Raw genomic sequence first — 14,367 nt, forward strand, 5'->3', positions numbered from 1 at the left:
TCTTCTCTTCTTCCCCCTCCCTGTTCTCTCCCGACGCAGTTTGAGGGCAGGAAGCGGATCTCTGCAGACGAGGCCATGCGGCACCTGTTCTTCCACAGTCTGGGCGAACGAGTCCTCAAACTCCCAGACAGTAGGTGCAGGGTGGGGAGGGAGAGAGGGAAGGAGGCCGGCACTATGGGATATGGGGATGGGCATATCGATGTACGGAAAGGCAGGTGGTGTTGACCTCTGAGTGTGGACCAGCAGGGTGAGGGTCTGTGGTATTGATAATGCTCTATGATCTGTTGTCCCTGGAGTGGGAGTGCAGGATCCCCCCCCCCCCCCAATTTCTCAGGTTCCTCTGCTATTTTGTAGGGCTGCCAGATTTGATTTGTTTCAATGGCAGATGAGCTTTGCTTGATTAATTGGTGAAGGCAAGTTTTAATCTGTGAGGCTAAAAGTTAAGGGAACAATAGCTTATTTTGAAGCTGTTTTGCTTCTGATTGGTTGGAAGCCTGAAGGGAAAGGATTGGCTGGCCAGCGCAAGAGGTGGAATTCTGCCCCCACCCGCCAACTGGCTTGTTCTCACTGCTCCCTTGCGATTGTTTCCAGAGCAGCAGTGATGGTAGAAGCAACCAGTTTCTGTGCCACCCTTAAGGGGGCAGGAGCTCTGTCAGGGTCCAGGTGTTGCAACCTGGTGTACCCTTTGGTGCCCTAGGCTCAGCCCTTGAAACCTTTTCACCCAACTGCCCTCTTACGTGCAGGTATCTCAGCTTATGCTGCTTCTCTCCTTCAGCCTTCTCCTTGTCTCTCCTGCTTTTCCCTCACCACAGGCAGCTTTCTGGTCCTTAACCTCATACAGAGACTTTCATCCCAGACAAGCTGCAAAGTATCTGGTTTCACAGAAATTGGACTGTAGACGTTTTTTGCTGCTGAGAGGTTTAATCCCTATGAAGCTGGAATGTTTATAGGCAATCCATAACATCAACCCAGTTGAGCCAATTAGAGTTAGAGGCAAATAATAATAATAATAATAATAATAATAATAATAATAATAATAATTTATTTGTACCCCAGCCACTCTGGGAGGCTTCCAACAAAAATTAAAAATACATTAAAATGTCACACATTAAAAACTTCCCTAAACAGGGCTGCCTTCAGATGTCTTCTAAATGTCAGGTAGTTGTTTATCGCTTTGACATCTAATGGGAGGGTGTTCCACAGGGCCGGCGCCACTACCAAGCAGGCCCTCTGCCTGGTTCCCCGTAGCTTTGCTTCTCGCAATGAGGGAACCGCCAGAAGGCCCTTGGTGCTGGACCTCAGCGTACGGACTGAACGATGGGGGTGGAGATGCTCCTTCAGGTATACCAAGCTGAGGCTGTTTAGGGCTTTCAAGGTCAGCACCAACACTTTGAATTGTGCTCGGAAACGTACTGGGAGCCAATGTTGGTCTTTCAAGGCCGGTGTTATGTGATCTCGGTGGCCGCTCCTAATCACCAGTCTAACTGCCTCATTCTGGATTAGTTGTAGTTTCTGGGTCACCTTCAAAGGTAGCCCCACGTAGAGCGCATTGCAGTAGTCCAAGTGGGAGATAACCAGAGCATGCATCACTCTGGCGAGACAGTACACGGGCAGGGAGGGTCTCAGCCTGTGTACTAGATGGAGCTGGTAGACAGCTGCCCTGGAAACAGAATTGACCTGCGCCTCCATGGACAGCTGTGAGTCCAAAATGACTCCCAGGCTGTGCACCTGGTCCTTCAGGGGCACAGTTACCCCATTCAAGACCGGGGAGTCCTCCACACCAGCCCGCCCCCTGTCCCCCTAAAAGAGTACTTCTGTCTTGTCAGGATTCAACCTGAATCTGTTAGCCACCATCCATCCTCCAACCACCTCCAGGCACTCACACAGGACCTTCACCGCCTTCACTGGTTCTGATTTGAAAGAAAGGTAGAGCTGGGTATCATCTGCATACTGATGAACACCCAGCCCAAACTCCCTGATGATCTCTCCCAGCGGCTGCATGTAGATGTTAAAAAGCATGGGGGAGAGGACAGAACCCTGAGGCACCCCACAAGTGAGAGCCCAGGAGTCTGAACACTCATCCCTTAACACCACTTTCTGAACGCAGCCCAGCAGAAAGGAGCGGAACCACTGTATAACAGTGCCCCCAGCTCCCAGCCCCTCTAGACGGTCCAGAAGGATGTTATGGTCAATGGTATCAAACGCCGCTGAGAGATCCAGCAGAACTAGGAAACAGCTTTCACCTTTGTCCCTAGCCCGCCTCCGGAGATCATCGACCAGCGCGACCAAGGCAGTTTCAGTCCCGTGATGAGGCCTGAATCCCGATTGGAAGGGATCCAAATGGTCCGCTTCTTCCAGGCGTGCCTGGAGTTGTTCAGCAACCACTTGCTCAATCACTTTGCCCAAGAATGGAAGATTTGAGAGTGGGTGATAGTTGGCCATATTGGCCGGGTCTAGAGTTGTTTTTTTAAGAAGCGGTTTAATGACCGCCTCTTTCAGCGGGTCTGGGAAGGCTCCCTCACAGAGGGAAGCATTCACCACCCCACAGAACCCATCGCCCAACCCTTCCCGGCTTGCTTTTATTAGCCAGGATGGGCAAGGATCAAGGAGACAGGTGGTTGGTTTCACTCCTCCAAGTAACCTGTTTACATCCTCGGGGGTAATGGATTGAAATTGATTCCATGCAACTCGACCAGACAGGACTCTAGCACTTTCCCACCCTGGCCCTGCTCCCACAGTGGAGTCTACCTCCTTCCGAATATGAGTGACTTTATCTGCAAACAACTTTGCAAAATCATTGCAGGAGATTAGGTGGCATTTCCTACTACTAATTGGGAAAGGTTATTTAAATTTAATCAGTTAATCATTTAACTTATGTAAGCAGTTAATAAAAAAAATCATTTGATCACCGTATTATTTTTTCCTCTTAACGCTGAAGGTTGGTGAAGAATGTATAGTTTGAGCCTAAGCTGCAATAAGATTTAACACACTTTCAAAATTGAACTGAATTTTTAATATATTAAGTGTCATTGTTGAGGGGCAACCTGCCCCGTCCCTAATTGAAGAATGTGTTTAAAAAATGTGGATCTAGAGATCTAATTATTTATTTATTAAATTTATATCCCACCTCCCCAAAGGAGCCCAGTAGGGAAAACCCACAATTTTTAGAAGAGTTCCCACACAAATGGATTTTAGCTGCAGTTCAGATGCTTTCTCCCCTTATTTTTGCAGACTAGCAGCTCCTGTAAAAGGCTCTCACGTGCTCTTGTGTTTCTTCCTTTCCATCTCCTCCTCTTGCAGCAACGTCAATATTTGCACTAAAGGAGATTCAGTTACAGAAAGAGACGGGCCTGAGATCGGCTTCCCTGCCTGAATCAGGTGAGAGGCTACGGCCTAAGCAATGAGAGCCCCGCCCACTGGGAATCAAGCCCCACCCACTTTTACTCCAGTACTTTCCCCAAACGTTCCTCCCCACCCTTTCCTACTCAGAAGTCACCCAAGCCAGAGTCAGTCCTTGGATGAGGCCAAGGCGAGGCAGCTGCAGTTGCCAGAGCAGGAAGCAGAGAGACCCCACCACAGACTTGTGCAGGAGAACTTCCCCGCAGATTATGCCCCTGGGTGTTAATGCATGAGAGGGGAATGGGTGCTGCTTAGATTCTCTGCCTTGGCTCCGGATGGAAGCTCTCTCCATCCTCCCTCTTGTGAACAGGTAGTCCTGCCACTCAGCATTGTAAGGGGCAAGCTGGTCCTTGACAGCCTCTTCCTTGCCTCTTGTTCCTCTCCTCCCCCCAAGGCCATCTCCTGGTGGGGGAGAGCTCTGGTCCCACCTTCCAGGTTAGAGATGCAGCTGTACAGTCCCTGTAGCAATTGTCTACAACTGTGCGGTGAACGGTCTCTCCTCTCCCACAGGCAGCGCCGCGTTCCGGGTAGTGGACACTGAATTTTAGCCACCAGGTCAGGTATATGTGCCGCCTCTCTTCCATCAGCACCCCCTCCTGTTCTCAGCATGACAAGGTGGCTCCCCCCTCTCTCATCAGCATATGGTTGTGGTCCTTTCTGCATCCCTGATCCCACCAACCCCGATACACACCAGCTCGTGGGCGCTGTATCACTTGGGATCAGAAGCAGGGAGAAGAGAGGTCAGGTGCTGGAGGTGCGGGGAGGGAGCCAGGGTGCAAAGAGCACACGGAGCAGAGCGCGGAGGCCTAGAGGCTGAGCTGTGAGCCAGGACGGCCCTCCACCACGAACTCAGTACCAAGAGGGCCTCAGGCATGCCGCCCTGAGTCTCAATCTCTCATCTGCATTGTGGGAATATGGTGCTCATCTACCTTGTAGAGTGATTGTAAGGATGACCGAGATAACATATGGAAAACATGCATTTACAGAGAGCTGCTCCCTACGTAGTTGTAAGAATCACTGGGAAACACTTCAGGGAGGTCAAAGCCTTCTAGAAAGCTTGGAGCTGGAATAGATCCAGAAATATCATCTAGTCCAGCCCCCCTGCCAATGCAGGAAATCTGCCCAACCTTTTCTTAGATGCATAGATGCTTAGATTTCTTAGATGCCCATAACCCTTTGCTGTTTTCCTGCAGTGAATGGGCAGAACGGACGACCAAGCCTGCTGCTTTGAAACCTGTGGATTGGGGTTGGTGGGGGCAGGAGCTAAGACAGCTCCCCCACCCGCGGACACTCCCACTGCCGGCTTCTCCATATCAGACGGTGGAGCAAGGACTTGTGCTGGGATTTCGTAGGGGTGAGGGCTGGGGGCAACGATGCCAAGTAGAAGTGCAGCCTGCCCCAGCACCCGACAGCCAGGCACGGATGCCCTCTGCGGCTGTGGAATGGACTGCCCCCCCCCCACGTGGTGTTTCATTTTATTTTTTAAGTTTTATTTTTTCAATGCAATACTATAAATATTATATTTGCAAATATCTATAGAGAGACACCCCTGCCCTCGCCTCTCCATTTCTGGGGAGTGTACAGTATTAACTACAAGGGAGCCCACCCCCCTCCCCACTTGGTTGGACCAGGGGAGAGAAGCATGGAAGAGGAGGGAGGAGAAGCATGGGGCCCACTGTGTCTGGGTCCTAATCCGCTGCATATCTTGGAGCTGTGAACAACGTCTGTGATTTGGAAGAAGGGAAGCTCTTTTTTTCCATGTGAATTTTCTCTTCCCCCCACCCCCAAGTCTCAATCACCTTTCTGTGGACTTGGGGCAAGATCTTTTCCCGTTGCGGATACTTGTTTAGGAGTCCAAGTGTTGAACAGGCAAGCAGGTATCCTCAAGGAACAGAACACAATCCCATCTTTTCCTAGCCAACTCGATCCCTATCAAGATTATTCATCTGTCTGGCTTTTCTGCTACAGCAAGCCCCCCCCCCCCCCGCTTCCAATTAGATCTGCCACTTACTTGCTCCTCCCGATTTTCTCCTCACACCAAAGCCAAGTCCCATGTTTTCTTCTCTTGCTTGTGTCTTCCTTTGGTCTTGATTTGTGCCTCACTCGGGCTCTCCCCACACCCTCAGCCAACGCTGTCGGTCTCGGCTGAGTTACTCCTGTCGACCGGTCACGCCTCTTGCATTACTTGCTTATACTCAGGGTTTGATCTTCTTCCTTTGCCTTTGCTGGCCCTGTCCACCAGGAACTGAAACACAGGTGCCATTTATTTCAACCAGGCATGTGTAGGAGAAGTCCCTGGTGGGTTGGGCCTCATCCATCCCCCACCCTCCGTTTCATACTTACTTGTCCTGCAGTGCATAGATGATCACTCTTCGTTGCTTGTTCCATGTTTCCTGAACCCAAACAGCTCTGTTTTTAATGGTACCACCCAAACTCTTTACTGATATAATGACACTGAGGTGCCCTCCAGATGTTACTGAACCCCAGCTCCCATCAGCCCTGGCTAGAATGGCCAGTGGTCAGGGACAATGGGAGTTGTAGTCCGGCAGCATCTGCAGATCACCATGTTGGACACTCCTTAGATGGTCTTCGTGAAGAGAACCCTTGTCTTGGCCCCTATTCCACTGTATTTTCTTTCACAGAAGTCTGTGTCAGTCTCTGCAAGCTTAACACCTTCCCCCTTCTGTGTCACCTTTACTTAGTTGCTTCTTAGACTGTAATCCAGTGACCAGGTCCTACTCTGTCCCACATGAAAAGTAAACCAGTAGCTCTTCTGAGGCTCACCAACTTCCACTCCTTCACTCACAGGCAAGCCACTCAAGGGTTAATGGGCCCTTGGCTCAGCTCTTTATGCAGTGATCTCAGAAGTCACTCAGTTCCTGCCCAAGGGCTAAGCCCAGCTTGTATCATCAGACACTGCTTGGCCTCATGCTAAGTCTTGACTCCAAAGACTTACTCATCTCAGCTTCTCCTCTTGTTTTTTGCAACACAGAAGCAAGTGGTGCAGAACTGGTGGCCCTCTGGAAGCTGCTGGACTCCAGCTCTCATCAGTCCCAGCCAGTGTGGCAAATGATGATGGATGATGGGAGTTGTAGTCCAGGAAGATCTAGAGGGCCACAGGTTCTCCATCCCTGAAGCAAGCTATCAGTTCCTGAAAGGCCAGTCAACCCCATATCTCTCCTTACACTAAATCTTCCTTTAAGCAAAGGAAACATTGGAGATTCCTGCCTGCCTGAGCGATCTCCAAAGATTTCGGCTCACTATGCTTCCTACTCTGCTGCCGAGAGGTGCCTCAAGGGAAGAGGGAAATGTCAACCACACTTGTCCCCAGCTTACAAACCCCAACTGCATTGCAGCTTCCCAGGTGGCTAGGACTGTTCTTTCCAGCTCAGGACAGAGGCCTGGGTGTGAAGAACTAAAGGGAGCAGATCCAAGGCTGCCCATTTGCTCTCTGCATGTTTCTGGACAAAGTGGCACCCGGCCTTCTCCCTTTGATCACAGCATAGAGAGAGTGAGTGAGTGTGTTTGTGTGTGTTTATATGTACATATGTAACCATTTTTATATACAGCATGAAGCACTTGTAAGTTTCACAAATCTCCACCCTCCCACAATGAGAGCCATAATATTATTATTATTATTCTGATGATGATGATTACAACTATTATAACCCTCAGGCAACATAAAAGATATTGGGAAGGAGTCTCTTCCATAGAGGATATGCCTTGGGCTGGAATTCAAGGACTCCACAGCACAGGGGAAATTCTGCTTGGCACCTGCCTGGGAGGGCAGACAGATCTGAGAGCCCCCAGCATGCAAGGCATGGTCACCTGATGCCAAAGGACAGCTGCTGTGAATAGGCCAAGGCCAAGGGTGTCTTTACAAGGGGACCCAATAAGCAGGAAATGCCAGCCCTTCGGATCAGAGAACAGCAACGAAGGGTCTTTGTTTAGCCCAATAATCTGCCTGCATGACCCCCCCCCCCCGTTCCTTGCTTGTTCCAGTTTAGACTCCCATTTCCATTTAGTCTCTTCCATCGGGTGCACCATAATTGTGCTAGGTGGGCCTGTTTCTGAAGCCCGTCCAATCACAGTTGCCCTCTTCTTACCTGTTTCTTCCTTAAGAGCTGTGGTGATGCAAAAAGCTCTTTCGACCTCTGAATTCTCCATCCATCTCTGGGGTATCCATCCCATTTCCAATGGGAACTTCCATTCAAGGTGCATGTGTTCTGTTGCACCTTTACTATTACACAGTGAAGGCAGAATGCTTTCCTGTGGTTTAGCCCTGGCAGTGGTTTGCTGCCTTAATGCTGATTAAGGTTCCAGGTATCCAATGAAACCTCTGTTGAATTTGCCAAGCTAAATCCTTCTCCCACAGGGTGCATCTCAGTAATATGGAAAGAAAGGGGCAGGGAAACTGCCTTGAGTGTTCACTCAATTCAGATGTAATGGTTAGCTACTAATAGCATAAACTGTTTTATGAGCCCCACTACAAACCATGGTTTCAGATCTTGGTTTGCAGCCTATCCCTAGCCATGGTTTAGGTACAGAGACTTAAACACTTAATTGTGGTTGAGGACAACGGACCATGGTTAATTAAGTGTTGGGTCTGCATTGGGCCTGTGGGAGCTCCTTTTTCAGTGCAGCCTGGGTAGAATAGTGGGGAGACGCTGGCCAAAATACATGGTGCCACTTTTTTGAGGGGGGTCCAAAATCCAATCTGATTTGGTTCATGGAACTGCTTTCCGTTTTGTCTGCTGTTGGCAGATAAGGAGTGGGATTCTAGAGTTCAGGGAACTGTAGCAAAAGGGGAACATAGCTGTGGTGCACCCATCCACTGGTCCCCCCCCCCAAATAAGTGCCAGGGTTCTGATTGGGCTAAAATGCAAAGCCCCTCCCCCACCCCTGATTGAGAATTCTCAGAGGTGAACAGGGGGGACAAATGCCACAAGAATTCAACCAGCATGGATTTCCTCTTGGGGCACATCTGGGTAAGAACATCTGGATTGGATCTCTGCGTGTGAGAGGGAAACCCAAAACGATGTATTGGACAATGAATGTACAGAGGATCTGGACTTTGCTTTTTGGTGTGTAGCGGGGGTAGGGGAGTTCCCCAGAATTTGTTTCTGGGCTGGAGGTGATAAACCAACCCTTCCTTGGAGCAAACTGAAACCCTGGAGCAGATAATCATTCACATTTGGAGCGGACTTATCTTCATGTGCTTCCCTGCCCCCTTTGACAGAGTAGATACGGAGATCAGTTGTCCTGGTACGGAAAAGGGAATTCTTGTTCTTGTACATAACTTGAATTGAGGGAGCAGCCTTCTATTTATCAAATAAGAAATTTATCATTGCAGAAGAAAACTCCCTGCGGAAGGACATGGGCAGACTTCTCTTTCCCAGGTGCTCCCTCTGCCCCTGTTCAGGGTGAACAAATGCGCCATATTCAAATGTACGGAACTGAATAAAAAGTCTCCAACAATTCTGGGTGTTTGATGCTTCTCACTGGGACCCACGTGGCAGGAGCACTCTCTGGCTTGGTTGGGTTATGGAGTGGGTCTTGGGGAAAAGGAAAGAGTTCACCTTCAGCCTTGGGGGTACACTTGGACCAGGCTGGCCTTTACAAGGAGCAAGAGGGGGGAAATCCCCCTCCCTAGCCTTCTGCTGGTAGTGCTGTTTCTTCCAGGTGTTTTGCCCCTGTTGCAAAAGTTACAAAAGCTTCACAGCTGGGCTTTTACTGAAATCAGATGTAAAGTTTAGCCTTCAGAAGTATAACCTGTGGTTTATGAGCACCAATTCAAACAGTGGTTTCAGATCTTGGGTTCTGGCCAATCCTTCAGGGCTGCACTTTCTGCATTCAAACTTCACACTCGCCATTGCCTGAAGAGCTCATTGACATCTCTTTCTTAGTATTACACAACTTCTTAGAGGCAGTTTGTGTTCTTGGTAGAGTTCTTGCTTGGCATGCAAAAGATCTCAAGCTCAATATCCCTGCATCGCCTGGCTGCTCATTTGGTGAGAGCATGGTGCTGATAATACTGTTTTGCTGTGCTCTGCTGTCTAATGGTTAGAGCAAGCAGGGATTTCTTTTGGATCCCAGCAGATGGAAGACTGGTGGACTGATAGATAAAGGAGGAAGTGGTTTATTGATTGGCAAATACTAACAATATTAATAGGCATGAGCTCAACTGCACATCCTGCCCACCACTAAGAGACTGCTCCGACACTTCAGGCTGGTGGGCAGGTCACACACCTGGGTGGTAAAAGAGGTCGGTCCCTGCACTGCTGATTCTTCTGTTCCTTCTAGTTTCTCAGCTCTTCGGTGCTTCTTCAGAGACTAAACTCATCTCCTCAGGTCGGTGCTTTTATAGGCAAAGAAAGGACTCCATGCCAGGTTGTACAGGTGCTCACATGATATCATCTTTCCTCCCCTCTGTTTTCAGCAGCAAGCCGAAGTTCATGTCTAAGTGCCAGTTCAGTGGCTGGGTCAAGGTAGCCCTGTCCGCTAGTTGACTCCTCTGCTTATCAGGCCAGCTGGCTAGACCTGCGCTTGACGCCAACTAACTCATTGTACAGGTAGATTTATAGCAAAGCTGCATTGGAAGCAGATGCACCATCTAACGACAGATTTCTGCCACAGCCACTACATTAGAGAGATAGATAAAGATTTACTGCTGCAATTACCTTGAGATCAAGAAACGCCACTTTCGGGCATTTTTTGAGCAATACAAATGCCAAGGTTGCAGGTTTGATCCCCATATTCAGGGGTGAGGAAACTTGTTTTAGGAGGGGGCTTGTTCACTGCCCCTCAGACGTTGTGGTGGGCTGGACTGCGCGCGCGCACACACACGCACGTGGTGGAGGGGGCTTCTTTCTCTCCCCCAGCCCCTCCCCCCCGCTTTCCTACCTCCTCTGCCACTCTGCCTGTGGTTGGGAGCCAGCGGTGGTGGTGGCACCTCTCCTTTCTAGGCCAGCTTTCCCTGGCGCCAGGCATGGGGCCAACAGGCGTGCCAAGCTCCAGCCGAAGCCCCGCAACGCGCCCATCATGATGCCCACAGCATGGCCATGGACGGAGAGGCCGGTGGGCGGGTGGCGAGTCTGGGCCGCACCTCAGCACACGGGTGGCAAGGCTTCGGATTGGCTGGCACCAATCAAAGCCCAGCTCCCTTCCTCTGCAGGGTGGGGAGAAGCCAGGAGGGAGGAGGCACCGCAATGGTGTGTGTGTGGGGGGGGGGTAAATGGCGCCTAAAAAAAATTGCAAAAATAAAATAAAATGGTGCCGCCCAAATGATCACGTCGATCCAAGCAGCAATTCCAGGACAGTCTGCGGGCCAGATCCAGAGGGCAATTGGCCCTGATCCGGCCTGCAGGCCTTAGTTTGCCGACCCAAGCCCATATGGGACTGCTGCATATCCCTGCATTGCAGGGGGTTGGACTATATGATCCTCAGGATCCCTTCCAACTCTATGATTCTATGATCTCCAGGTGGAGCTAATGGAGACTCCTTCCCAAATACCATTTCAACACAACATCTTATGCAGAATATGGTGTTTTATGTGTACAGATGCAGATGCATAACATTAAGATTTCAGACAAACCAGATTTGCAAAATGCAAGCATTTGTGGGGTTGTGAGGCTTGTAATTCAATCCAGCTTCCCCTGTGTCACAAAGTCACACAAACAAAACCTGAAAAGGGCTCTGCTAGTGAAAGAAAATAGGCAGGAAAATTGCCCAGAAGAGGTACATTGTGAGATTAAACCAATTATACAAAATGTTTCCCCTTTTAAAATGGTGACGATGATGATGATAATAATTTATTATTTATACCCCGCCCATCTGGCTGGGTTTCCCCAGCCACTCTGGGCGGCTTCCAACAATGATTAAAAATACATGAGGCTGTGTTTTTGCACAAGGAAGTCAGGAAGCGCAGCACCAAAGAATTTGCCAGGTGTGTCCTGGACTTTGGGCATTTTACAGCAACTTGTGTAAAAACTGCTGATCTAGGCACAGTCTTGATGACGGAGGGACATCTGGTATGCTAAAGAAACTTGCAGGTAAAAACCCCCCAAATCCTATAATTAAGCACCACAGTATGTCTTTAAAAGGGGCCTAGTCCAGCATAAAGTTCTCCCTCTGCCGTTCGCAGGGGGATTTGCTTGAAATTATAATGGTGTATTCATGGGGGGGGGGGCTCAGTCCCACGGCTCAATATAGCCCCCCAGGCCTCTGTCTCTCTGGCCCTCATAACTCTCCAAGGGCCACACCCTTCCCTGACATTGGTTCCCACCCCAAGAGTTTTTGCCTGCCTGGGATGTGCCCTTCAGCACCGATGCGGCTTTCTTCTTATCTGGATGGATGGAAAGGGGCGAGTGTGGCGCACAAATCAGCCTCCTGTACAAAGGTAAAATACATTTGTTGCTCCACCCACATTCCCCTCTGGCTCTGCCCACCAAAGGCGCCTGGCCCACAGAGGGCTCCACACTAGTGGGGGGCTCAGATTTGGGCCAGTCCTACTCCTGGAGAGATTATTATTATTAATACCAGCCTTCATCAGAAGACACTGAACACACTTCTCTCTCTCTCTCAACTTATCCTGCGCACTCCAGTTCTCCGATTGCCACAGAAATAGAAAGCAGGAAATCTGCATTTCATGCAGGGTTTTCTTTGATATCTCCATACTTACCCAAAAGTACTTGCTCCGCAATCCTTTTCAAAAGAGCAAGAAATTGGTGAGGGTCCCCCCCCTTAAAAATGGTTTTATTTGCATAGCAAATGCAAAGAGCCAGCCTCCTCCATCTCTGTCTAAGCTCCGCCTTTCTCCGCCCAGGGTCGCCATTTGCCGTTGGACTGCAACGTCCGTCATCCTTAGATAGCAGGACCAGTGGTCAGGGATGATGGGAGTTGTAGTCCAGCTTGGAGTTCAAAACGAAGCAGGGCAAAGGCTAATAGAGTTCTGTCAAGAGAACAAGCTGGTCATCACAGACACTCTTTTCCAACAATACAACACATGGACATCACCAGATGGGCAGCATCAAAATCAGATTGATTATATTCTCTGCAGCTAAAGATGGAGAAGCTCTATACAGTCAGCAAAAACAAGACCTGGAGCTCAGATCATCAGCTTCTTATAGCAAAATTCAAGCTTAAACTGAAGAAAGTAGGGCAAACCACTGGGCCAGTAAGATACAATCTAAATCAAATCCCTTATGAATACACAGTGGAAGTGAGGAGCAGTTTTAAGGATTTAGATTTGGACAGAGTACCTGAAGAACTATAGATGGAGGCTTGTAACATTATACAGGAGGCAGCAACGAAAACCATCCCAATGAAAAGGAAATGCAAGAAAGCAAAGTGGCTGTCCAACGAGGCCTTACAAATAGCGGGGGAGAGAAGGCAAGCAAAATGCGAGGGAGATAGCGAAAGATACAGGAAATTGAATGCAGATTTCAAAAAAATAGCAAGGAGAGACAAGAAGGCCTTCTTAAACGAGCAGTGCAAAGAAATACAGGGAAACAATAGAATGGGAAGAACCAGAGATCTGTTCAAGAAAATTGGAGATATGAAAGGCACATTTCGTACAAAGATTACCATAATAAAGGACAAAAGTGGTAAGGACCTAACAGAAGCAGAAGACATCAAGAAGAGGTGGCAAGAATACACAGAGGAATTATACCAGAAAGATATGGATGACTCATACACCCCAGGTAGTGTGGTTGCTGACCTTGAGCCAGACATCCTGGAGAGTGAAGTCAAATGGGCCTTAGAAAGCACTGCAAATAACAGTGGAAGTGATGGTATTCCAGCTGAACTATTTAAAATTTTAAACGATGATGCTGTTAAGGTGCTATACTCAATATGCCGGCAAGTTTGGAAAACTCAGCAGTGGCCAGAGGATTGGAGAAGATCAGTCTACATCCCAATCCCAAAGAAGGGCAGTGCCAAAGTATGCTCCAACTACCGCACAATTGCACTCATTTCACACGCTAGCAAGGTTATGCTTAAAATTCTACAAGGCAGGCTTAAGCAGTATGTGGACCGAGAACTCCCAGAAGTGCAAGCTGGATTTAGAAGAGGCAGAGGAACCAGAGACCAAATTGCAAACATGCGCTGGATTATGGAGAAAGCTAGAGAGTTCCAGAAAGACATCTGCTTCATTGACTACGCAAAAGCCTTTGACTGTGTCGACCACAGCAAACTATGGCAGGTTCTTAAAGAAATGGGAGTGCCTGATCACCTCATCTGTCTCCTGAGAAATCTCTATGAGGGACAAGAAGCTACAGTTAGAACTGGATATGGAACAACTGATTGGTTCAAAATTGGGAAAGGAGTACAACAAGGCTGTATATTGTCTCCCTGCTTATTTAACTTTTCATCATGCGAAAGACTGGGCTGGATGAATCCCAAGCCGGAATTAAGATTGCCAGAAGAAATATCAACAACCTCAGATATGCAGATGACACAACCTTGATGGCAGAAAGTGAGGAGGAATTAAAGAATCTTTTAATGAGGGTGAAAGAGGAGAGCGCAAAATATGGTTTGAAGCTCAACATCAAAAAAACGAAGATCATGGCCACTGGGCCCATCACCTCCTGGCAAATAGAAGGGGAAGAAATGGAGGCAGTGAGAGATTTTACTTTCTTGGGTTCCATGATCACTGCAGAGGGTGACAGCAGTCACAAAATTAAAAGACGCCTGCTTCTTGGGAGAAAAGCAATGATAAACCTAGACAACATCTTAAAAAGCAGAGACATCACCTTGCCAACAAAGCTCCGTAAAGTTAAAAGCCATGGTTTTCCCAGTAGTGATGCATGGAAGTGAGAGCTGGACCATAAAGAAGGCTGGTCGCCGAAGAATTGATGCTTTTGAATTCTGGTGCTGGAGGAGACTCTTGACAGTCCCATGGACTTCAAGAAGATCAACCCCATCCATTCTTAAGGAAATCAGCCCTGAGTGCTCACTGGAAGGACAGAT

The 14,367-nt window shown here is 48.7% G+C and overlaps 1 protein-coding gene across 5 annotated transcripts in view; it reads left to right on the forward strand.

Annotated features, from left to right (window-relative positions):
• Positions 1 to 8,877, forward strand: part of CDK16 (cyclin dependent kinase 16) — a 60,772-nt gene extending 51,895 nt beyond the window's left edge. For 3 of the 5 annotated variants that reach the window (XM_080988469.1, XM_080988472.1, XM_080988473.1), the window contains 3 exons: positions 40 to 130; positions 3,301 to 3,378; positions 4,593 to 8,877. In XM_080988469.1, coding sequence (XP_080844595.1) covers positions 40 to 130; positions 3,301 to 3,378; positions 4,593 to 4,630 — 207 coding nt within the window. In that variant the 3' untranslated portion in view covers positions 4,631 to 8,877. Of the gene's footprint in view, positions 1 to 39; positions 131 to 3,300; positions 3,379 to 3,909; positions 3,960 to 4,592 lie in introns of all 5 variants that reach the window. The other 2 variants (XM_080988470.1, XM_080988471.1) reach the window with 2 other exon arrangements.
• Positions 8,878 to 14,367: the final 5,490 nt, after the last annotated feature.

This window comes from Podarcis pityusensis (assembly GCF_964106645.2).
Source record: "Podarcis pityusensis genome assembly, chromosome: 17".
NCBI lineage: Eukaryota > Metazoa > Chordata > Lepidosauria > Squamata > Lacertidae > Podarcis > Podarcis pityusensis.